At 42.7% G+C, this 22,659-nt stretch overlaps 1 protein-coding gene across 1 annotated transcript in view; it reads right to left on the bottom strand.

Moving 5' to 3' along the window:
* The window catches only part of LOC310770810 (glycogen debranching enzyme-like), a gene marked incomplete at its 3' end in the record, with an annotated part of 125,254 nt that overhangs the window by 32,420 nt on the left and 70,175 nt on the right, over window positions 1-22,659 (bottom strand). Inside the window, exons 16-24 of the mRNA XM_083631854.1 lie at window positions 19,765-19,915; window positions 17,953-18,077; window positions 14,520-14,632; window positions 8,992-9,126; window positions 8,595-8,725; window positions 7,165-7,301; window positions 5,038-5,171; window positions 3,747-3,922; window positions 1,269-1,371 (exon numbers count right to left, since the gene is read on the bottom strand). Coding sequence (XP_083487980.1) covers window positions 1,269-1,371; window positions 3,747-3,922; window positions 5,038-5,171; window positions 7,165-7,301; window positions 8,595-8,725; window positions 8,992-9,126; window positions 14,520-14,632; window positions 17,953-18,077; window positions 19,765-19,915 — 1,205 coding nt within the window. The remainder of the gene's footprint in view (window positions 1-1,268; window positions 1,372-3,746; window positions 3,923-5,037; window positions 5,172-7,164; window positions 7,302-8,594; window positions 8,726-8,991; window positions 9,127-14,519; window positions 14,633-17,952; window positions 18,078-19,764; window positions 19,916-22,659) is intronic.

Raw genomic sequence — 22,659 nt, 5'->3', positions numbered from 1 at the left:
TGTCTGGATGCTGTCTGAGGTGGGCGGGTCCTTAGGTACCTTCAGGATGCTCACTAACCTCATTGAATGTAAGTTTGTTTCCCTGCTCCCATTCATGGTTTTTTCTACCGGCTACGTGTTCGGGTGATTTTCACCCGACGTTAGTGATAGAGGGTAAAATATCTTCGGGTTAGGGTTAATGGTATTGTGGTGACTTTTTTTTTTTTCACCACACACAAGTCCCATGAATGGGTGGACCGAAGGAGAAGTTGGGAGCTCCTGTTTTTTTTTTGGGGGGGGGGGATTATTTTATAACGATTACCTAATTTTTCCCGAATTTGACATATTTTTTATAGTGTCCCCCATAATAAACTTTTTTGTGTTTTTTGTGATATTTCACATTTAAAAACAAAAGAAGAGTACCTCAATTTGCCATGTATTGTTGTACTTTAAGATATTTTGATGAGAAGTATGTTTTATGGGGTATATTGCATCGGGTGACATACACCCGACGTTAGTGATGGTGTGACTTTAAATCACGTTAGTGTTCTAGGGTTAAGTAACTGGAATAGAATGAATTTACTTACTTTACTAATGTTGATGTGCGTAACTGGTATTGGTGAGCCCATCAAATAATAGTCAGAATCAGATTCTTAGACGCTTAGACCATTTCACCTGGATATACCATGCAACACAGTCTCACAGAAAATTGTATAATACCAACGTTTTGGACCAACGTTGCTATTTTACAATTTCGGCTCGAAAATTGTAAAATAGTAACGTTCTGAGATTTTAGGGTTAGGATTAGAGTAGGGGGAGGGGTTAGAAACAGAAAATCTCCGTAAACCACGCCCAAACCACGCCCACCGCTGTAGACACATACGTTACCATTTTACAATTTCTTAGCCGAAATTGTAAAATAGCAACGTTTGTCCACAAACGTTGCTATTTTACAATTTTTTTGGAGATCGTATACTTTGTGTTTCTAGATGGAGATGAGTGACAAGATCTGGACTAGACATTTCAAACCAATCGATTCAGCTACATTTAGAATCAGGAGAGGAGAGACCATATAACATTTTGCTTTGCTAAAAATGTTGAACAGTTTTTTATGCATTTTATTATTATATATATATTTTTTTACTTTTTTTGGTCCAAGTGAAATGTTCTATGGTCTCTCCTGAGTCTAAATATAGCTGATGGTTTGGCCAAGTAAAACTATTATAACGCGGAAGAGGGTGTGGTTTTGGCACTCTTTATTCTATTGTGTTCTGCTAGTCTGGACTGACCTAGCCTCCAGGTGTCTCCCAGTCAGCAGCATCAGGCCTCTCAGAGCGATGAAGGTGTCACGACCCCAACAGCGAAAGTTCCCACAGGAGAAGTGTGGAAGACCTGAAACAGAGTGTGACACATCTCAATTCACTCCGCCATTAGTTTAGTTACTGTAGTTAGTTTTTAGTGCACATGAGGCTGAGGCTGAGGCTGAGGCTGCATTCATGCCGTATGACAAAGACAGTAGATATAATCTCCCCAGTCCCCACGATAAACTATGCTTACCACAGTTTCGGGTGGTAAATTCTACTTGTGAACTCGCAGTTTTCTGAATTCTGACATCAACAAGAATGGCTGCAGTGAAGTTTAGGGGATAATATTCATTCATGTTTTCGGTGCCCTTTGTCTAGCCTGGTACCCAGCCCCTATAAATTATTCATAAGGGTCTGGAAGCAAGCCTATCCACCACTGATTCGGTGACGTATTTTTTAGCCCCAATTAATTGGTTGCTGTTGTCAATCATCAAATTCTTTGACCAATCACAATAGCAAAGCAGGACGAGGCTGATGCACGTGTCATGGGCCCTTTTCATTAGCAGCCATTTTGTGTCTAAAAGACAGTAAGTAACACAGCTGAAAGCAAACATTAATGAGGGTTTCCAACTTCCAATCGATTTAGGTGCTCCAGTGGCCCTCGTTAATGTTTTGCTTGCACCTGTGTTATTTCGTGCCTTTTAGACACAAAATGGCCGGTACCATGTAAGTACGTAGAACTACAGTTGAATAGACTCACTCCACTTTACAGGTCTGGTACCATGTAACTACATATGACCTACAGTTGAATAGACTCACTCCACTTTACAGGTCCGGTACCATGTAACTACATATGAACTACAGTTGAACAGACTCACTTAATTTTACAGGTCTGTTACAATGTAACTACATATGAACAAGATTCAAGATTCAAGTTTATTAAGTGTCCCAAAAGGGCAATTTGGGTTGCAAAAAGCGTAATACGAGTACATACATAATAACAGATAAGACTAATAAAAACATTATAAAAACAGTTTAGAGCAGCAGTTTAAAGTGCAGCACAACAGTTAAAGTGCAAATATGACAACTGTAGCAGCGATCTAAAGTGCACAGTAGAGATTTAAGGTGCACAGTAGCAAAGTGCAGTGTGGCCGAGTGACTGCCTTGACTCTCGGCACATTACATTACAAGAAGAAGAGCTACAATGTATCATTGTATCAAAAGCACAAAGGGAAACCACGGTCCAGACCAAAGGGCAGAGAAAAGTATATAAATATACAGATGTACTGTACCATACTACTATAGGATACAATAAGGATAAAAGGATAAAATAAATAAAATAACATAAAATAACAGCAACGGCAGATAGGGAGGCATTACATTTGTACCCCGGCAGTATTCATTGCTCTGATAGAGACAGGCACAAAGGAGTTTTTGTATCTGTTCTTTTTAACTATGGGGGCACGAAGGCGGAGCCCGGAAGGAAGCAGCTCATATTCAAACCTCAGAGGGTGGTCATCATCTGATCGGATGGACACAGCTTTTTTCAGCACCTGTTTGTTACAGATCTGGTCCAGGCTTCTGAACTGGGTTCCGGCTATTTTTGACGCCACCTTCACTATTCTCCCCAGGGAGTTCTTGTCTTTGGTACAACGATTACCATACCAGCAGATGATGGAGAAAGAAATGACAGACTCCACGAAGGCACTATAAAACATCTTCATCAGGGTTTTGTCGACCTGGAATTTGGCATGCTTCCTAAAGTTATAAACTTCATTTATAACTATTGGTACTTACTGTGTAATTCATTTGGTGTTCATGTGTAATTACAAATAGCTCATATCTAATTAGGGTACCTGTCAAATAAAGGGTTACCAAAGAAAATGCAAAATTATGTGCGCTTCCATCCACGATGACGTTATGCGTAATATTGGGACTTGGTGGAGAGGAGGCACAATGAATTAACGTGATTAAAACAGCACCAGACACCAGTCAAACCATCAAGAGAAATTAACGCCATTCTCTGAATAAATGTGAGGTAAAGAGAAAACATCCAGTAGGAAACATGATGGAAAGCTTGGTGGGCACACTGCTGTCGAGGTACGTAAAATGGATTACCAGGCACCACTCTCCAAATTGGCATATATAATATAAAATGTAAATTCTAGACCGGAGTCGGCTGTTATCCTGCAGTCTTCTTCCATTAAAATTGCGTGGTTTTTGAATTTGGGTTTGGTTAAAGATTTGCTTAATCTGTTTCTACTGCACTTATCGCATTTTCCTTTTATTGATACACCAGCTTTTCCACCTCCCTCAAGCGCGAAAACTTTTTTGCGCTATTTGGATTTTTTTCCCCCAGTTTTCTTAACATGCAAATTGAAAATGCGCATTAAACAGGTGGATGGAAACCTACCTATAGAGAGAGAGACATAGAGAGTGATAGAGAGGAGTCAAACTGCAGACCTGCTGCCAACGAGACACAACACTGCTCGTTGTGGTTGGTGATGTCATTGAAGCGGTATGGGACATCGTTAAGGCGAGGGGAGAGGGGGGGCAGCGCCAGGCAGTGACCCACTCCACACATCTGCACCGAACCTAGCGCCAGCTGTTTAACCAGGCTGGAACCATTCTGCACAAAGCTGAGGCAGCCACGGGGACACAATACACAGCGACACACAGCTATCACTAGGTGAACAGTGAACAAAAACAGATACAGTTTAAATTCCTTTAAAGTAACAAACAAACAAACAAACAGAAAGCAATAAAATCAATCATCTATAAAGTAACCACGAAGATATAAAGTAAGGTGAAAATAAGTCTGGGAGAGCCCACATTGGTAATAAGTCATAAATAAATAAATTAGAAAACGGACAATGAAAAGTAAAGTCAATTCAGGTCAAATCGAGTCAATCATATAATAAATCCATTACAATAAATAAAGCATGATAAAATTAGCATCTGCTAAAGTCAAGTAAGGAAAAGGAAAGTAAACTGAAGTAAAGTTACTTCAGTTTAGTTCAGTTCAGTTTAGTTCAGTTACATAGAGTAACTTACTAACTTACTAAAGTAAAGTAGTTAAACTTAAGTCGCATGGGAGAAAAGTGTCTGCTAAATGACATAATGTAATACAGTATAAATAATAATAATAATTCATTTTATTTGTAGTGCACTCTTCATTCAGAAAGAATCTCAGAGTGCAGTATAATGTAAAGTAAAGTAGGTCTAGATCAGGGGTGCCCAATACGTCGATCGCGATCGACCGGTCGATTGCGAAGGTAGTGTGGTCGATCGCATGGCATTGAGGGAAGATTTTTCTTTTTTTTTTTTCTTTTTTTTAACTGTTTTTCCACTGTTTCCACTGTTTTTCCACTGTTTTTCCACTGTTTCCACTGTTTTCCACTGTATACTCAGTGTATATATATATAAATAAATATGTTTGGTAGATCACTTTGACTTGGTCATTTTAAAAGTAGCTCCCAAGCTGAAAAAGTGTGGGCACCCCTGGTCTAGATGATACATACATGTACTGTATGCTGATAATAATAAATCCATTAGAAATCACTTGCAAGACAATTCAAATACAGTAAGGTATTAGTCTAGAGAACCTGCTGGTAGTAATTCCATCAGAAAACTTAGGAGAAAAACAGAATTAGTTATACTGTATAATAACTTGACTTCTTGCTAAATTTTTGGTATTTAAACTAAATCTAAAATGTAATTCTCCAGAAAAGATCATAAAGGTGAAATAAAGCACCTTGACATGAGCTTGAAGACAGCCTCCAGAGCAGTGGTGTAGGCTCCCAGGATGATGGCGTCAAAGTAGCAGGGCACCAGGTAGCGAGGGATGTGCTTCAGGTAGCTGAACATGGCCTGGAACCACTGGCCCACCTGCAAGCCAAAAGCAGTCAGCATACTGTAGATGCCTGCTCTGCCCATCTGCAAGCCAACAGCAGTCAGCATGCCTGCTCTGCCATCTTCTGTCATGAGACACTTGGTTGTTGGCACTACTTTTGGCACATTACTTTTTCTGTTCTCTCTCTCTCTCTCTCCATCCAAATTCTAGGGTAATAGTAGTAATAACTAGAGGCCATCTTGTGATGGGATCCAGCCGCGATGCCCGCGACTTACAACAGATGTGGGCCAGGTGTATAAAGTGGAGAGGCCAATGGTCCCTTCCCTGCTTCCTATGTAATGGGACACATGTCACAAGCAGCCATTTGGTGTCTAAAAGGCAGGAAGTAAGACAGGTGCAAGCAAACATTAATGAGGGGTACCCAACTTCCAATCCATTTAGGTGTTCCAGCCCTCGTTAATGCTTTGCTAGCACCTGTGTTACTTCCTGCGTTTTAAACACAAAATGGCTGAAGTGAAAAAGGCTAATTATGGATCCCACTGCATTTCATGGCAAGACCCGCCCTACTCTGCCTCTGAATGACCTACTCTGCCTCTGATTGGCTTACTCTCATATTCTTACCCTAACCTCACACAGTACGCCGAAGCAACGCTCAACCTAAGCTCTACCTATGCTGAACCCACAAGTTTAATTTAGGTGTCCTCGATAACAGGCGAAGCCGTTCACACCACCCGCGCACGTGCCAGACCGAAGCCACGCTCACGCCTTGCTCAAGCGATCGTTCAGGATTCACGCCTATTCCAAGCGTGACACGTGCTGAAGCCGAGCATTGATATGTCAAGCCAGGCATGAAGTCAACTGGAGTTGTGGGTGGGTTCAAGGCACCGAGTAGACGCTGAGAGGAAAAGAGAAGGCTTCTTGTGTGAATGGCTCAGCGTGAGCCTGCCTCAAGCTTCAGTTCTGCTTACGTTAGGCATCCTATGTGAACAAGGGCTTAACCAATCGCACTCCTCATGCCTAAACCTAACCAACCCAACCAACGAGTACTAGCCAATCAGAGGTGGAGTAGGACAGGTCTTGTGAAATATAGTGGGATCCATAATAACCTGCTTCCTACCCCCTAATTCTGGCCCGCTTGCTCGGACCAGCCATCTTCGAACTCGGTCTTCATTGTGATCTCAACTACAAGTTTTGTGACTGCATCTTGCATGGTTGTGAAGCTATGACATTCACAATATCTACATACAGACATAAATAAACACCTGGCAAAGTAGGCTACTCAAATGTATCCATGATGTTGCTAACAAAAAGGTCTGTGGATTATCTTGATGAACCCGGTCATGATTTCTGGAAACAGACATTGTGTTTGAGTTTTTCAAATTTATTTTTTTGGCGCTTTGAGGACCAGCCGAGTGCCATCTAGTTCCATTGTATTGGACATAGACATTACATACACATTAACCCTGAGGAGTATCAGGATTGGGCCGATTTTCGGAAATATCGCGATATTTGGGAAATATCACAATTTTGAACATTTACAACAGCGTAAATGTACGCGTAATGATGTACGCGGGGTGCGCAGCCAGAGCGCGTAAGCGCACGCATGAAGATAATAGAACAATTTTGTCACGCGGGCACATGCACGCGGACTATGATGTGCGCAAACTACATCACGCGTAACAACAAGCTGCGTAGCACAGCTACTTACAGCGTGTACACGTGTGACCAGTGTTGGAGAAATTTCGTTACGCGTTCACACACACACCCGTTGGCAGGTTTGAGTGTTACGCAACCGGAAGTGTATCTGCATCGTGCACAACACTGCGCGTACATGAACGCGCAGTGTTTGGTATACGCAGTGGAAGTGGTGCCTGGGAAATTTTGTTCGGTACGTAGTGGTAAAGTTTGGGAACCCCTGATCTAGATGGATAAATATAACTACAGGTAAGATGAAACATTTTGATTTGGGGGTGAACTGTCCCTTTAAGAGTGAACTTAGCCCAGATAGCTAGCTGTATTGTAGCTCACATCTCCCAGACCCCCGCCCTTGGCTAGCAGTCTGTTAGAGACATAGTCGATCATCCAGTCTCCCTCCCTCAGATTGTCACAGAGCGGGTGGCCCAGGTCATTCTTAGGACGAATCTCTGCCATCACCGACATCAGCCCTGAGGAGACATGAGTGTTAGTGCGGCATAAAGAATACATTCTGCAAAATTAAACTTGGATATGCATTCGGAAACAAACACAACCGACGTGACGTTTTCAAATGAACCAATGTGAGGTGCACCGTTTCGCTCATAGTTGTTTTGAGTCATTGGAATTCGACTTATTCTGTTTCCGTATAGGGGGGATGGGTTGTTTATTTTATTACCACTTTTTTATTACATTTCCTGTACGTGACTTCCTTTGACTATAAACTAGGGCTGTCAGCGTTAACGCGTTAATCACGATGCGATTAAGGGCCGACCATAACGCGTTTTTTTTTTATCGCGTTAATCGCATGCCGCTATTTTGTCCCTTCGTCGCACCCGTACTTGTAGTCAAGCTGGTCGCAGCGGTTTTCCTGTCTCCTGCCTGTGCAGGCATGGAAGAGAAAGACAGCAATATGCTTCTAAATGGCTCGTTTTACTTTAAAAAAACTCACAAATGGCACGGCAAGTCAACAGTAGTTTGCACCTTGTGTAAAACGGAATTAAAATCTCACCGAAGTACATCGAGTTTGAGCTATCACCTAAAATCTAAGCATACCGGAGCAGCTAGCAGCCAGCTAGCTAGCACGAGACTCATCAATCATTCTTCCTTCAGAGTCTCGGATGCGCGGGTCCTCTAACCACTGGGAGGTCGGCTCCAATGGCTTCACGCGATATACACATTATCAATATACACAGTTTCCAATACCGAGCCATTATTCACATGGAAGTGCCAAAGTTTTTAGCTCAGACACAGCCTTCTTCGGCTGTGTGTCATTAGGTTTCGACTGCTCCACAGTGCCACCGCCGGAAGTATCGTTTCTGGAGCATGTACTGCACTGTTTACAATTGTGCATTTATTTTCTATTCAAGATATATTTTGTAGACATTGTTACCTCCTGTCTGCATTGCACTTCTATTGAATTGAAAATAAATCTAAAATTCAAGATCACAAAGTACATTTATTTGCATTCATTTGATTCCCAATCACGACACACTGGTAAGAATTATTAATATCTAATTAAAAATGCTTTGAAATGCAAAATAATGGCATTTTAAACATGCGATACAAAGATGCGATTAATCTTGCAATTAACTATAGTTAATCGCAAGATTAATCGCGATTAAGAAAATTAATCGTTTGACAGCCCTACTATAAACACAACTGGAAATCCTGACTTGTATTTTCCCCTGCAAAGATTTTCCCAGCCGGCCTGGGGATTCAAACTGGGAATGTTGTAGTCTCATTGATAGTGTGCTCTATTGTACCTTGCAAGCCACCGTACTTGAGGGGTAACCAGGAAGGGATGTGGTAGCATCCTCCACCCTCCTCCTTCTCCTCAGCATCACAACGGTACAGCAACACGTTCATGTCGGCCAGCGTCAGCCTGGACATGATCCTGACGAGAGAGCGGTGGAGTACAACATCAAGAGGTAACATGAAAAAGAGCTGTGTAGAGAGATAGGCAGGGAAAATAGGTGCATACATGTAAAATACTATAGGCAGACACGAAAAAGTAAATACTACTACTACTACTACTACTACTAATAATAATAATAAATTAAAATGATAAAACAAACTAATACTAAATGAATGTCTGCAAAACTGTTTTAGGATAATGTGTGAGATCATGTGCAAATAATTGCATTGTTTTGGCATACGTACATCTGTAGCGGCACGCTGAGGATGGCTGGGGAGTTGTTGTCAGCCAGGCTGCCAGTCTGGTACAGGGGGCTGAACTGGGTCAGGTGGTGCCTCAGAGCCCCCAGCAGCTGCTGCGAGCGTGGGTCCAGACTCACCCTACAGAGGGCACCTTCAACTGTCATTTGTAGTCAGGGTTCCCACACCTTCTTAAACATCCCATTCAAGGACTTTCCAGGCCCAATTGTCTCAAATTCAAGGACCCAACACGTAGTCTGAGACATGGACCAAGATTAATTACTGCTCAAAAATGTTTGAATTTTTAGAATGAGAACTAGCAGGCTTTACAGGTTTGAATGTGTGAACACTTCAATTTCTATTCTGGCACAAAATATATAATAAGCCATGTCTATTTATGTCTATTTTCAAAAACTTTCAATGCCCTGCTTTCTCCTAACCCCCCCCCCAAACAAACACTTAGGGAAGCAGTCCTGACCATCGACATATAAAAGATGGACGCCGCTTCTGGTCCCATTCAGTGAAGCCGCTGCATGTTATGGCTCATTTCCACTACATATAACAGCACAGTACAGCTCTACTCGACCTGGTCTTACTCGCCTCTACTTGATATAGACTCTGTTTCCATAGCAAGTTGACTCACCTCCACCCACACCTGGTCGTCATAGCGACCGCATATCTGCCCTCCGCCCATAGCCGAAGTAGGCTATAACGTATAACGTTAAAATTAAATCCATACACAGAACTTTTAAACTGTTTATGAAATACTGGTGCCTCTAAATGACCTACAGTGTACATGGGCAAATGTGACAATCGGCTAGGAGAATGGATATCACTTTGTTGTTACTCAAACTCACATGCATGCAATGCGCGGGGGACGGGAGTTGCGCTACAGGGAGAAGGGAAGCCTCTACCCCGGCGGCCTCTCACCAGGTAAGACCGCGGCTTCGCTAAACCCCCACCTCTGGCCTAGCGGAGCCAACGCACACACAACTACAAAGGGCTTCCCGAGGAGCGGACTTTTTCTCTCTCAAAACAATTGAAAACCACCGTCATGTTAAAGCTGAGCAAGGAGATTGATTTTATTTCACCAGAGCCGAAGGCAGAAGAGAAGGTAAGCCCCACTAAACTGGTATCCAGCATTGACAGTCAGTAGATAGAGTAAACACAATTCTGCCTGACCAATCAGTCGTCTGCAGTGTTTTCACGTCACGGTATGGTACCGGGTTCACAGCGCTGGAACCTCAACAAAGCAGGGACCAAAACTAGCACGACTCAACCCGGGCTGTCCACGTTTTTGATCGGTGGAATGAGACAAAAAAGCGAGATGAGCTGGGCAGGGCCGCGCTGATACCAGCGGTGGAAATGGGCCATTAGATCGCCGCTCTGGCGGCTGTACCCAGTATACGTCACAAGGCCCGCCTCCCCCGTGTTAGTGGATGGGGAAATGGACAGCCGAAACAATCACAGAACACGTCAGATAATTTTTTTTCTTAAAGGTGGTTTGTATCATTTTAGATAGTTCTTATCATGCTAATGCCTGTGCAAGTGGTCATTTTTGTGATCAGTTTGTTTTTAATTAGTTATTTGACATATTAAAAAGGATGATTGACAGCTGTGGCAGCCAGTCTCAAGCCGTCATTGGCTGGACAGGCTCTTCACCCTATAGATCTAGTTTACATAGAGAAGACACTGCTTGGTAAAACAGAAGGAAGACACTGCTTGATCTGTCTACCAGACTGTATATCGATGGACCGCAATAAAAAGGACATTGTTTTGAGAAAGGTGTGCGAGGAAGTAACGTTGGTTGGGGACTGAAGTAGTAAGTTCAGAAAATTTGTTTTATTAGTTACTTGAGCTACGTTATCGGTTATTTTAATACATCAATGGTTTTAACGGATGCGAGCTAGCATTAGCCGCTTGTGTTAGCCTGCTTTTAGCTTCATTCTTTAATGTCGGCATAACATTACCAACAATCTAACAACCGATACCGACAGCTGGAATAACAGAGACATATTTTCAGACTGGTCAATGATCAACTGAAAGAGTTCCTGTGTGCTAATAACATCCTCTCATTGTACCAGTCTGGCTTCAGGAAACAACATAGTACCATCACGGCATCCTTAAAGGTTGTTAACGATATAATAGAGTCACTGGACTACAAAAAAACATGTGCTGCTCTTTTTTATCGATTTCTCGAAGGCCTTCGATACAGTTGACCACCTCATCTTGAAGCAGCGGTTGCTTGATATTGGGCTCTCCGAGCAGGCTGTTGGCTGGTTCATAAATTACATTTCAGATAGGACACAGTGTGTTAAATTTGATGGTACCTCCTCCAGTGTACTACATGTTGTGTCAGGGGTCCCCCAGGGCTCAGTTTTAGGTCCACTTTTGTTCACTATCTATGTCAATAACCTGGGTCAAAATGTCCCAAATGCACAGTTCCATTTTTATGCCGACGATACTGTCATTTATTGCTGTGGTGCCACCCTTGCTCAATCACTTGAGTATTTGCAGTCCGCTTTTGGTATTGTTGAGTCACGATTGTTTAATCTGAAACTTGTGTTAAACGTGACCAAAACTAAATTGATGTTGTTTTCTAATGCTAGAAAGACATTAGATTATCTTCCAAAAATCGTAACCTTGCATTAGTGTCTCAATACAAATATCTAGGTATTTTAATTGATGAACGTTTAACTTTTAAAACCCACATCGAAAATCTAGTTAAGAAATTTAAGCTTAAGCTAGGTTTCTATTTTAGAAATAAATCCTGTTTTTCCTATTTTGCCAGGAAAAAACTGATAGAAGTTACTTTTCTTCCCCTGCTTGACTATGGCGATCTGCTGTACATGCATGCCTCTTCTCAATGCTTGCATCGCTTGGATACTGTGTACCACAGCACTCTGAGGTTTGTGACAGGCTGCAAAGCTCTCACACACCATTGCACCCTGTACGCCAGAGTTCAGTGGCCCTCATTGGCCCTGCGCAGACTTACTCACTGGTACACTTTTATCTACAAGTCCATCCTTGGTCTGCTTCCCTCTTACCTTTGTGGGTATATCACCACAAAATCTAGTAATTACTGTCTGCGCTCAAGTGACACCCTCTTACTGTCCGTCCCCAAGGTTCGCACTGAGCTTGGCAAGCAGGCCTTTATGTTCTCTGCCCCTGCAGCTTGGAACCACTTGCAGAGAGACTTGCAGCTAGCTGAGCTGGTCCCCATTAGAAGGTTTAAAAATCTAGTGAAGGGTTTGATAGATTCAAATGGAGGTTGTGAGTGCTTCCAAAGGTAGGCCCGTCTCCTTCTAACTCTAGTCATAGGATTCTGCAAGCTGCTACTTTTTGCTACTTTTTGTTTTGTTTTATTGTGCTTTGTTTCATGTTTTGACTTATGTGTTTTAATGTTTCCTTATGTGCTGTGTATGTGTTCCTGTCTGCCTTTTAGGCTTTTGAGTCTGCAGTGTGTCACTTTATGCTTTGACCTATGTGCTTTTTAATATTTGATTGTGTGTGTTGTTGAAACTGTATTGCTGCTATCTTGGCCAGGGCTCCCTCGAAAAAGAGATCTTGTCATCTCAATGGGACTCACCTGGTTAAATAAAGGTTTAATAATAATAATAATAATAATAGCTAATGGGTTAGCCTGTCGTAAACAGACACTGGAGGTTTTATTTGTGGTGAAGCACGAGGAGAGTATTTGTCCTGGCTTTCTTCTCATTTTAAGCCGTCAGACGCCTTAGACTTCCAACGCGCAGTCGCACACAGTACTGGCTGTCTTCTTACCTTGAGTTGCAGCTCTCGCTCTCGTGCAGATGAAGAGATGAATGTTTGTTTGATGTAGGCTATAGTGTGTACGTGTACAGCGCAGCGGCCTTGTTAAGTTCAAATCAAAATAACGTAACGTAGGTTCAAAAAGGTTCAATATGGACTCAAGTATCAAAATAAATATCAATAATCAACTTAAAGAGCGTGCAATGCGCGGTGCGGTGCGGTTGGAAACTGTTTCTCTCTGGCGTCTGTTTGCTGTGTCGCACACCTGGTTCAATTAATGTCTCTCACCGCTGTCGCACGTATAACACGTCATAGGCTGGTGACTCACTCTCAGCCACTCAATTACAGCCAAAAATATAAATAAAATAGAATGGCTCCAACAGTATTTATATGGATATCTCTGGGAAGTGCTTTGACTATGGGGATGTTCGCAAGCTCCTCTCCTCGTAGCTGTTGTACAGAAGAGACAGGCAGCTGGATAACGTTAGTTAGAAAAATGAACCGACTGAGAGACAGCAGCACTGGGCTGCCCAGTTAGTAAACGTAAGTTACAACGTAGCCAAAGGTTCAGTTCCATTTCACCTGTTAAACCAACATTTGTTCCAAAATTAATTAAATCATAACGTTAATCAAATGCTACGGAAACATTAGCTAATCAACAGAGCTGCAAAGATCAGTTCATCGGATAATAATTTCCCCCTGTATGACGGTTTGTTGCCCAGAGCACCCCGGAGTCTGGCTGCAATCTCCGACAACGAAATTCAGATACAGGCGTCATTTTGATAAACTGACCTCATAGTGGGAATCTACATGGTTACTTTTGGTGAGACAAAACGTATTAGAACTTAAAGTGCCATATTTACAGAGCTAGAGAGGATTGACTACACAACGCACTGTGCGCAAATATAGAAACAGCAGCTCTACATAAGAAGGTTTAGAGGGGATAGGGGGGGGGGGGGGGGCTCAGACTGAGGTTTCAACCCAAAGGAGCTACTGCGCAGACTCTGGTTCTTTGATCTGAGAAGAGTTTTGGCTTCAATACACCATATAGGGAGGAGATAGGGACGCTGTCTCCATTTATATTATATCTCAATGGTCCTAGCTGACATACAGCCTGCAGCTTGTAGCCTAGCCCAGTGGTTCTCAAATGTTTTCACGTGAAGGACCCCTAATTACAAAAATTAGACCACGGACTCCCATTTGATAGGATTTTGTCCCATGGTCCCCCATATGATAATAAGATTGATGCTTTTAGATGTTTTATTACAGAAAGTGTATAAAACCCATGACCAAAATAGTCAGTATTACTTATGAATGGAATTATAGCTCAAATAAATGACCCCCCTTTTGGCTGGGGACCCCCTGGAACCCCCTCAAGGACCCCTGGGGGTCCCCGGACCCCCATTTGAGAACCACTGGCCTAGCCTACAGGTTAGGGAAGCAGTCCTGACATACAGCCTGCAGCTTGTAGCCTAGCCTACAGGTTATGAAGCAGTCCTGACATACAACCTGCAGCTTGTAGCCTAGCCTACAGGTTATGAAGCAGTCCTGACATACAGCCTGCAGCTTGTAGCCTAGCCTACGGGTTATGAAGCAGTCCTGACATACAACCTGCAGCTTGTAGACTAGCCTACAGGTTAGGGAAGCAGGCCTGACATACAGCCTGTAGCTTGTAGCCTAGCCTACAGGTTAGGGAAGCAGGCTGTGGAAGGTGGTATTTGTGATGGAATACTGTACATCAAGGCCAGGTTGAGATGTCCTACCTGAAGACGATGACGCTGCCTGGGCTGAGCTTGTCAAACACAATCTCCTGGACAAACTCACTGCTGCCTTTGGACCTGATGTCAGCCTGCTTTACCACCTTGCTGTCCTTCAGCTGGAAGACACATTCAAAATGCTATTTCTGAGTCACTGAAAGGTGCTACATAGCATTTTATAACAATCTAAACATTACCACATGCATTTTGAGACACATAAACCTGTCAAAAAATGTGTATTTGGTCGATCATATCTCTGTTGTTTCTGTATCCTCAGCATTGTATCATATCTCACTTGAAAGCCTGTTAATTTCCCTTTACAATGAGACCCCATTTGTAAGGAGCATGCCTTTTTGGGATGAGCAGCACAGCTCATTATCTGGCTGGGTCGCAAGTGAAATTTGCCAAATTTCCCTGCCGATGTCAAACAGTGTATCTCCTGTTGGTATTGATTCTATCATTGCCCTGGTACCATCTCCAAACTCAAGGGCAATTTCCATGAAATCGGTGATGTCAAAGACAGAGCGTCCCAAAAAGACAACACCCCATGAAGACCGGTTCATCACCCTTACAGCACTAAGGAACCATAGGCTGTCTTCCAGAGATTTGCAGGGAAGGTTTGCAGGACAATCAGGAAACTCCTGTGCCTTGCACCTAAAACTTTTTTATCTGGTGAGTGTGCGTGCGATAGCTCCCCAGCTAGTCTGCTTAGGACAATCAGGAACAGACTGCACACAGGCAATCTCCGATATCTTAGTAGCCTACATTGAGATTAACCTCGCGTCACCAGAACCAAAATAATTGGTTCGGAACCTGAAAAGTTGGTTCTCAGCGGAACCAAAAAATTGTTGGTTTTCCTTGGGAACCGTGACATCATCAGTGGGCGTGTCTCATTCTAGGCTGTGAAAACGAGCAGGAAGGAGAAGAAGGCAGTGACAACATGGAGAAAAATAATTTGCAGTGGTCTGCTGAGGAAACCAAATGTTTAGTGGCGATTTGGGCATCTACCGAATCTCAAGAAAAGCTAGAAAGCAGTACAAGAAAGAGCAAGTCATATGCCGAACTTGCAGAAGAGAGGGCCAAGGCTGGGTTCACTCGAACGCCAGACCAAATAATTAATAAACTTAAAAAAATAAAAAATAAACTGAAGAAGGACTACCGAATAATGTCCTCCCACTTTGGTTCCGCTTAAACTGGTGTGAACACGGGCTGGTTCGCCAGAAAGCACCAAGGTTCTGAGACTCCAGAACGGAGCCGGAGCCAGAACCAGAACCGTGTCTGTCTGAAAGCGCTATCAGAGGGTCCAGGCTCTCGGCTCTCTCAGAGGGGAGAGAGCCTGGTATGCGTTTCTGAGTCAGGAAGACAGAAGAAGACCCGCTCCCGTCTTCCGGTGGCCTGTGCTGCAGTGTTTTCGTTCCCCCACAGAAATGCAACAGTAGGTAGGTTAGAAAAAAATAAGAAGCATGGACATACCAAACAAAGGGTTTGATTTTAGGTAACGCTAGTTACTTGCGTCACCTATGTTTTCTAAATGGAACGCAAAAATTGAGCGGAATATTTTTCCTGGAGCACAGCCGAAAAAGTCAGAGCGAGGTTTTCCATCCAGGCTACATTGAGATAGCCTTCAATGGTGACATGCCTTGTTTTGCCAGATGCCACCCCACCATGATACTGCCCCCACCAGAAGCTATTACTCCGATGCAACAATCAGCATAGCATTCTCCACATCCTCTCCATACTTTGACCCTGCCATCCAACTTCTGCAGACAGAAGCTGGACTCATCACTGAACACAACATTCCTCCAGATGTTCAGGTTCCATTGTCCGTGTTGCCGACACCAGTCCAAACAGGCCTGAAGGGCTTCCTGGCAGGCTTATGAGCTGGGAGGTTGCCTGTTACTTGCCTTTCACACCGGAGGGCCGTGTTCACATCTGAGCATTTCCAAAGTCAACATTTCAGACCTAAGTAATGTTTTTGTTATTTAAGCCTAACGCAAACCCTAACCCTAACCTTAACCAAGCTGTTTTAGTTGCCTAAACACAAACGTAGCGAGAGTTTCAAATTAATTGACATTTTCAAATTACATATAACACATTTTCAAATGAACCGACATTTTCAAAGTAATGCTGGAAGTGCGATGCTCCTGTCATGGCCGTAACTAGCTATGAGGACGGGGAGGTCCGGACCTCCCCTAATATTTCAGAGAAGATTTTTTTTTTTTTTTTTTTTTTTTTATATAAAACAATCTGCATGGAAAAGCATGAAAAACACGGGATCGCTTTTATTTTGAAACGAAAGGCAGGTCAGGCAGGACGCGTCCGCGGTAACTTGATTCCGAGAGAGCAGCAGCATGGTGGTGAGTGATGACTGTCTGTCTGCCTGGCGAGATAATTGAAGGTGAGCGAGCTGCGAGACAGTGAGCGAGTGAACGACAGACAGTGAGTGACACTGACAGATTTTTTAGCAACAACCAAGAAAGTAAGTGTCTAGTCTGTCTCTTAAGTAATGTTACCTGTGTGACACGTTGGGATGCTACTGGCTAATCATGCATGATGCCAATTGCCAAGCTCCCGAAGTCAGGTATGCAGGTGGCTATATGCATGGTTTCAGTTTCATGACCCAATAAGTAACAAAAAGAGGTGGTGTAAAGTTAAAAACAACATAATATATTTTATTTTATTTTTCAATCGTTCCTATCAGGAATAAATAAATGTCCCTCTGTATGTTTTTTTATTATCGATGATGACTTTGTGTGTTGTGTACGGCTTGGGTTGTGTACCTGTGTTTGTAGGTGTCATTTTGATATGAATTTGGCTAAAACAGTTTGTGTTTGTTAGTTACAATTATGTTGACAGGAGAGCTGAGCAGGTGGTGACATGAAAGAGAATATACTGAATAATGACATCACAACAGTATAATCCTAATGTTGATTTAAAATGATATATTACTCTAAATATGGCTAAAAAAGGGGGGGGAAAAAACTCAATTTTTTTTCGAAAATAAGAAAAGGATGTGTGTATCTTTTTCATCTCTGGTCCGAGGTCACAGATATTTGCAGTACCCACAGCACATTACACATACAGTACATCGCACAATGACATGAATGACATTTTAACTCTCTACTTGTCTGTCTAGTTAATCATTTTGGTTGCTCTTTTGTTTTCCTTATATTATTTTATTTTCCTTTTTTACTCTTGCTTGTCTTTTTCTTTATTTATTTATTGTTTGCTTGTTTCTTTTCTCTTGTGTTTGTTTACATTGTATGCATTGTATGGATTATTATTAATATTGGGTTAATTTCTGAGGTAATTTCATAAGGTTTCCTCTCTCTACCTGCACATGCTTTTGTTGATTTCCTTTTCTCTGTTTCTGTTTCTTTCTTTTTTTAAATATGTGCAAATAAATAAATAAATAAATGCAGACGACTGCTGTCCTTACCTGGATGTGTTCCTTGATCTCTAGTGTGTAGCCTGGCAGGCCGTTAATGGTGTTTTCATGCTTCCTGTAGGAGCCGGCGCTCGTCTCCACAGTACGAGCCTCCAACACCACCTCCTCAATTTGACCTATGGAGGGAAGAGCCAGGCAGGGAATACAGCTATTCAGCCATCTAGATCATTTTGCTTTGAGTTGCTGAGTTTTGGAGATATTGGCCATAGAGATGCCAACAGCAAAGTCTCTTTCCAGAAATAATGACCTGGTTACTCAAGATACTGTAATCAACATAAACATTGTGAGCAGTTTCATGTAGGAACTTTTTTTCTTTGGACCGAATTACACCCGCCAACTGTCTCAGCGTGCAGGAAGCGTGCATCTAACGTTAGCTTAGCTGTCATTTTACTTAGCTTGGGTTAGCTGTAACATTAGCATGCTTCCTTCTGAGCGCTGAGACAGTTGGCGGGTGTAATTCAAAAAAGGTGAAGGACCGCCAGTGCGAATAATGGAAGTTAACGTTCGGAGTGACAGGGTTTTGGAAAGGCAGACAGTTACCTTGGCGGGTGTAGTTTGGTTAAAAATAAAATCATTCCTATATGGAACTACAAGGTCTGTGGATTATCTTGAGTAACTGAGTCATGATTTCTGGAAAGAAACATTTTTCAAATGGCACCCCCGGTTTTCAAATGCCCATCCTTAAGTTGTGTGTGTGAGTGTGAGAGAGAGATAGAGAGAGAGAGAGAGAGAGAGAGTGTGTGTGTGTGTGTGTGTGTGTGTGTGTGTGTGTGTGCCCTCACAAAGTGAAGTCATCAGCCTGTCCTCCCTTCTTCAAACGGCTAGTGTGAGTTGAGTTGAGGGTTAATACCTGGTATGAACATTGGAGGGAGCTTGTCTCTGTAGTGGTGTCTTGGGTAAGGCGACTAGACGTCCCCGATTTTCAGGGACAGTCCCCGTTTTTGGTGACCTGTCCCCGGCTGGAACGGCCCCCCGAAAATGTCCCAGATTTTCTACTCCTCGTCCGCGGCCGAGATTAGTGTATTTCAGAGGCTCTAGCAGGCTCATTTTTAAAGCTATATACTGGTATCATATTAAACTAGAGGACCTAAGGCATACAGTGGCCACAACCATCTCATGCTAGCTTGTCAGGAAGGGGGCTAAATAATGCTCCAGATTTAGGCAAAATTTTGGATTGTCCCTTTTTTGTATTTCATAGATTATAACATTGGATATTTTAATGATATAATGAGTGCCGGACTGGAAATGTCCCTGATTTTCATTTCAGAAATCTGGTCACCTTGTGTGGAGTTTGCATGTTCTCCCTGGGCCCCCTGGGGGTTTCCTTCATATAGGAACCCCACACCAAAACATGCAATATCCTGGTCGCTGAAGTGGTGCCTCCTCTGGTCATTAGGGGCGCCTGTTCGGAGGGAGGGGAACTTGTTGGAATAGCGTGATCCTCCCACGTGCTATGTCCTACGGGTGAAGCTTCCCCTGTCAGGTGAAAAGAAGCGGCTGGCTACTGCCCATGTCTCAGAGGAAGCATGGAGCCAGTTTTGGCTCTCCCCAGATCGGCAGAGGGTGGAGCAGCAACCAGGATAAATAAATTAAAATTGGCACCAATGGGGGATCAAAATGGGATAAATAAATCAGGGAAAAAATATTGAAAAGAAGATAAATCTGGCCACCTTAGTCTTAGGGTTAATGCCTGGTATGAAAATTGGAGAAAGCTCATCTCTGTAGTGGTGTATCTGGGGGTTAATACCTGGCATGAACATTGGTGGAAGCTCATCTGTGCAGTGGTATGTCTTAGGTTAATACCTGGTATGAACATTGGTGGAAGCTCATCTCTGTAGTGGTGTGTCTTGGGATTTTTGAAGGCGGTTCGTGACACGGCGACCACAGACTGGTGGCTGCTGGGACAGTGTCTGGTCACCGCCACCATGTCGTCATCCACCTGGTCCACATACACCTGACAACAACCACACATTCAACAGGATATGTTACCACTGGTCCACATACACCTGACAACAACCACACATTCAACAGGATATGTTACCACTGGTCCACATACACCTGACAACCAACCACACATTCAACAGGATATTACCACTGGTCCACATACACCTGACAACCAACCACACATTCAACAGGATATTACCACTGGTCCACACCTGACAACAACTACACATTCAACAGGATATGTTACCACTGGTCCACATACACCTGACAACCAACCACACATTCAACAGGATATTACCACTGGTCCACATACACCTGACAACAACCACACATTCAACAGGATATGTTACCACTGGTCCACATACACCTGACAACCAACCACACATTCAACAGGATATTACCACTGGTCCACATACACCTGACAACCAACCACACATTCAACAGGATTATTTATGTCTATGGTTTGGCCTGTGAAAAATTAGCCCATTTAGAATTATGCTGTGATTTCTTGTGACTATCTTTATCTTTATCTTTATCTTATCTTTATCAGGACTATGTGGTCCTGTTGCTGCTCTAGGTTCCACCTAAATATAAATATAATAATAAATAAATAATACATAATATAAATATATAAGGTTGTTGTGTTTTATCAATAAAATGATAAAATAATGACCTATAAATAAAATAATAAATAATAAAAATCGAATCTTTATTGTAAAAGATAGGGAGGGAATATAGTACATATAAAGTAAAGGAATGTTACTGACTTTAAAAATCCATACAGTACGTTAGGCCTCCAGTTGTTTCAAACACAGCAGTCTCACATAGACAGAGACTCCACCATCTCTCCACAGACAGAGCTGCAGCGATCTCTCCATATACAGACAGACATGCAGCGAGTAGCGCTGCTGTATCTCATTGGCTCATTTTTGGCAGTTTGTAAGTAAAATAATAATAAAATTACTCTAGTTTTAAGCATTTTTTCCATTGTTCTCAGGTGGGGCAAGGCCCAAGATGATCACTGTAAACAGAGTATTGATCACTATAAGCAAATTATTTAAACAGCATGTGTATAGGAATGATTCGGGACCAAGCTTTTTAAACAATATAAGTGCTTGATCACTATAACTATAAGCGGATTCCATTGTATATCCAAAAACTGTAAACAGTTTAGCAGGCATTCATTTAGTTTGACAGTTATTGAGAGTTAATTTGAATTTGTGGACCACTGATTCATGCACAAAATGACAACCCTGATCCACTTTTAACTTAACTCAAATCAACTCTCAATAACTGTCAACCTAAATGAATGTCTGCAAAACTGTTCAGTTTTCGGATATACTGATACTGATATACTGATTTTGTAACGATACAACGCTGGTTGAAAATCGGCAAGGTATTCCTTTAACTTAAGTAGCTTTCCAACCATGCTGTGTTTCCAACTGGGCCACCCAAATGTAGTTCTCAACGTAAGTTCAAGCAGGAAGACTATAATATCTTTTACACTTCCTTAATTCACTTTATATCTCCACTCTTCAATCTACTCACAAGATTATAATAAGCTGTCAATTTCCGGGTTTCAATGAACAATCAGCTGGTTGCCGCCCAGTCTCTGTTAACCAATTGCATAGTGTCACATCACTGCTCTCATCACCTCTCACCCTACGCACCTCCAGCATAAGCCTATCACGTTGCTCCACAACCCAGTCGTAAGCCAATTGCTTGGAGGCGGGTTCCTTAAATATGCTTGTTTCTGTCTCATACAGCCTCTCAAACACCGCTGCTGTCAGGATCGCATCAGGTTGTATGGCGATTGCTCACTACATATATTTTGCTGTCGGTGTGTCGCTTCACACCGCTGCTTCATATCAAGGCAATGTGTTCTGCTCAGTTCGGATTTGCTAAATGTTATGCTGCAAGGCAGGCTTACCTGCTAAATCGTTGCAGTCTGCAAATGACGTAATCAAGCGTTGCTGGTCGCGCTGTTAATGTTTGTAGCCACTCTAATTCTCGGGCGATGCATGATTGAATGATGTGCCTCTCATCCCCGACGTGGTTGCTGCATTTCATTCAGCACTAAAGCAGGGAGATTCCTCCTGGTCACTGAAAATCCAGTCGGCAGTAGCAGTCCTTGAAACTCCTTGCTTTGTCTAAATCCAAGATTGCCAGATGCAAAGTTCTCTCACGCAGAAGCAAGCTATTTCAACTTTTCACACGAATTTCTTATCAAAACACCGCAGCTTGCATTTCCGGGTAATGTTGAAGAGGTGACGTGAGTATCATGCTGGTCATTGCTGACCCTGTGTCAAGGCTGACATAATCATGCTGGTCATTGCTGACCTGAAACTATCATGCTGGTCAGTGGTCATTGCTGACCTTAAACTCTATCATGCTGGTCATTGCTGACCCTATGTCAAGGCTGACATAGTCATGCTGGTCATTGCTGACCTTAAAACTCTCATGCTGGTCAGTGCTGACCCCATGTCAAGGCTGACATGTTCATGCATGTATAAGCTACCGGTTGACGAGGTCAAGCCCGGGATAAGTCTTATTCAGATGAATGTATAAGCTACCGGTTGACGGGGTCAAGCCCGGGATAAGTCTTATTCAGGTGAATGTATAAGCTACCGGTTGACGGGGTCAAGCCCGGGATAAGTCTTATTCAGATGAATGTATAAGCTACCGGTTGACGAGGTCAAGCCCGGGATAAGTCTTATTCAGATGAATGTATAAGCTACCGGTTGACGAGGTCAA

Source organism: Poromitra crassiceps (genome assembly GCF_964638095.1).
Source record: "Poromitra crassiceps genome assembly, chromosome: 2".
Taxonomy (NCBI): Eukaryota; Metazoa; Chordata; class Actinopteri; order Beryciformes; family Melamphaidae; genus Poromitra; species Poromitra crassiceps.
The sequence above is the reverse complement of the archived record's forward strand: the minus strand, read 5'-3'. Positions and strand labels throughout refer to the sequence as shown.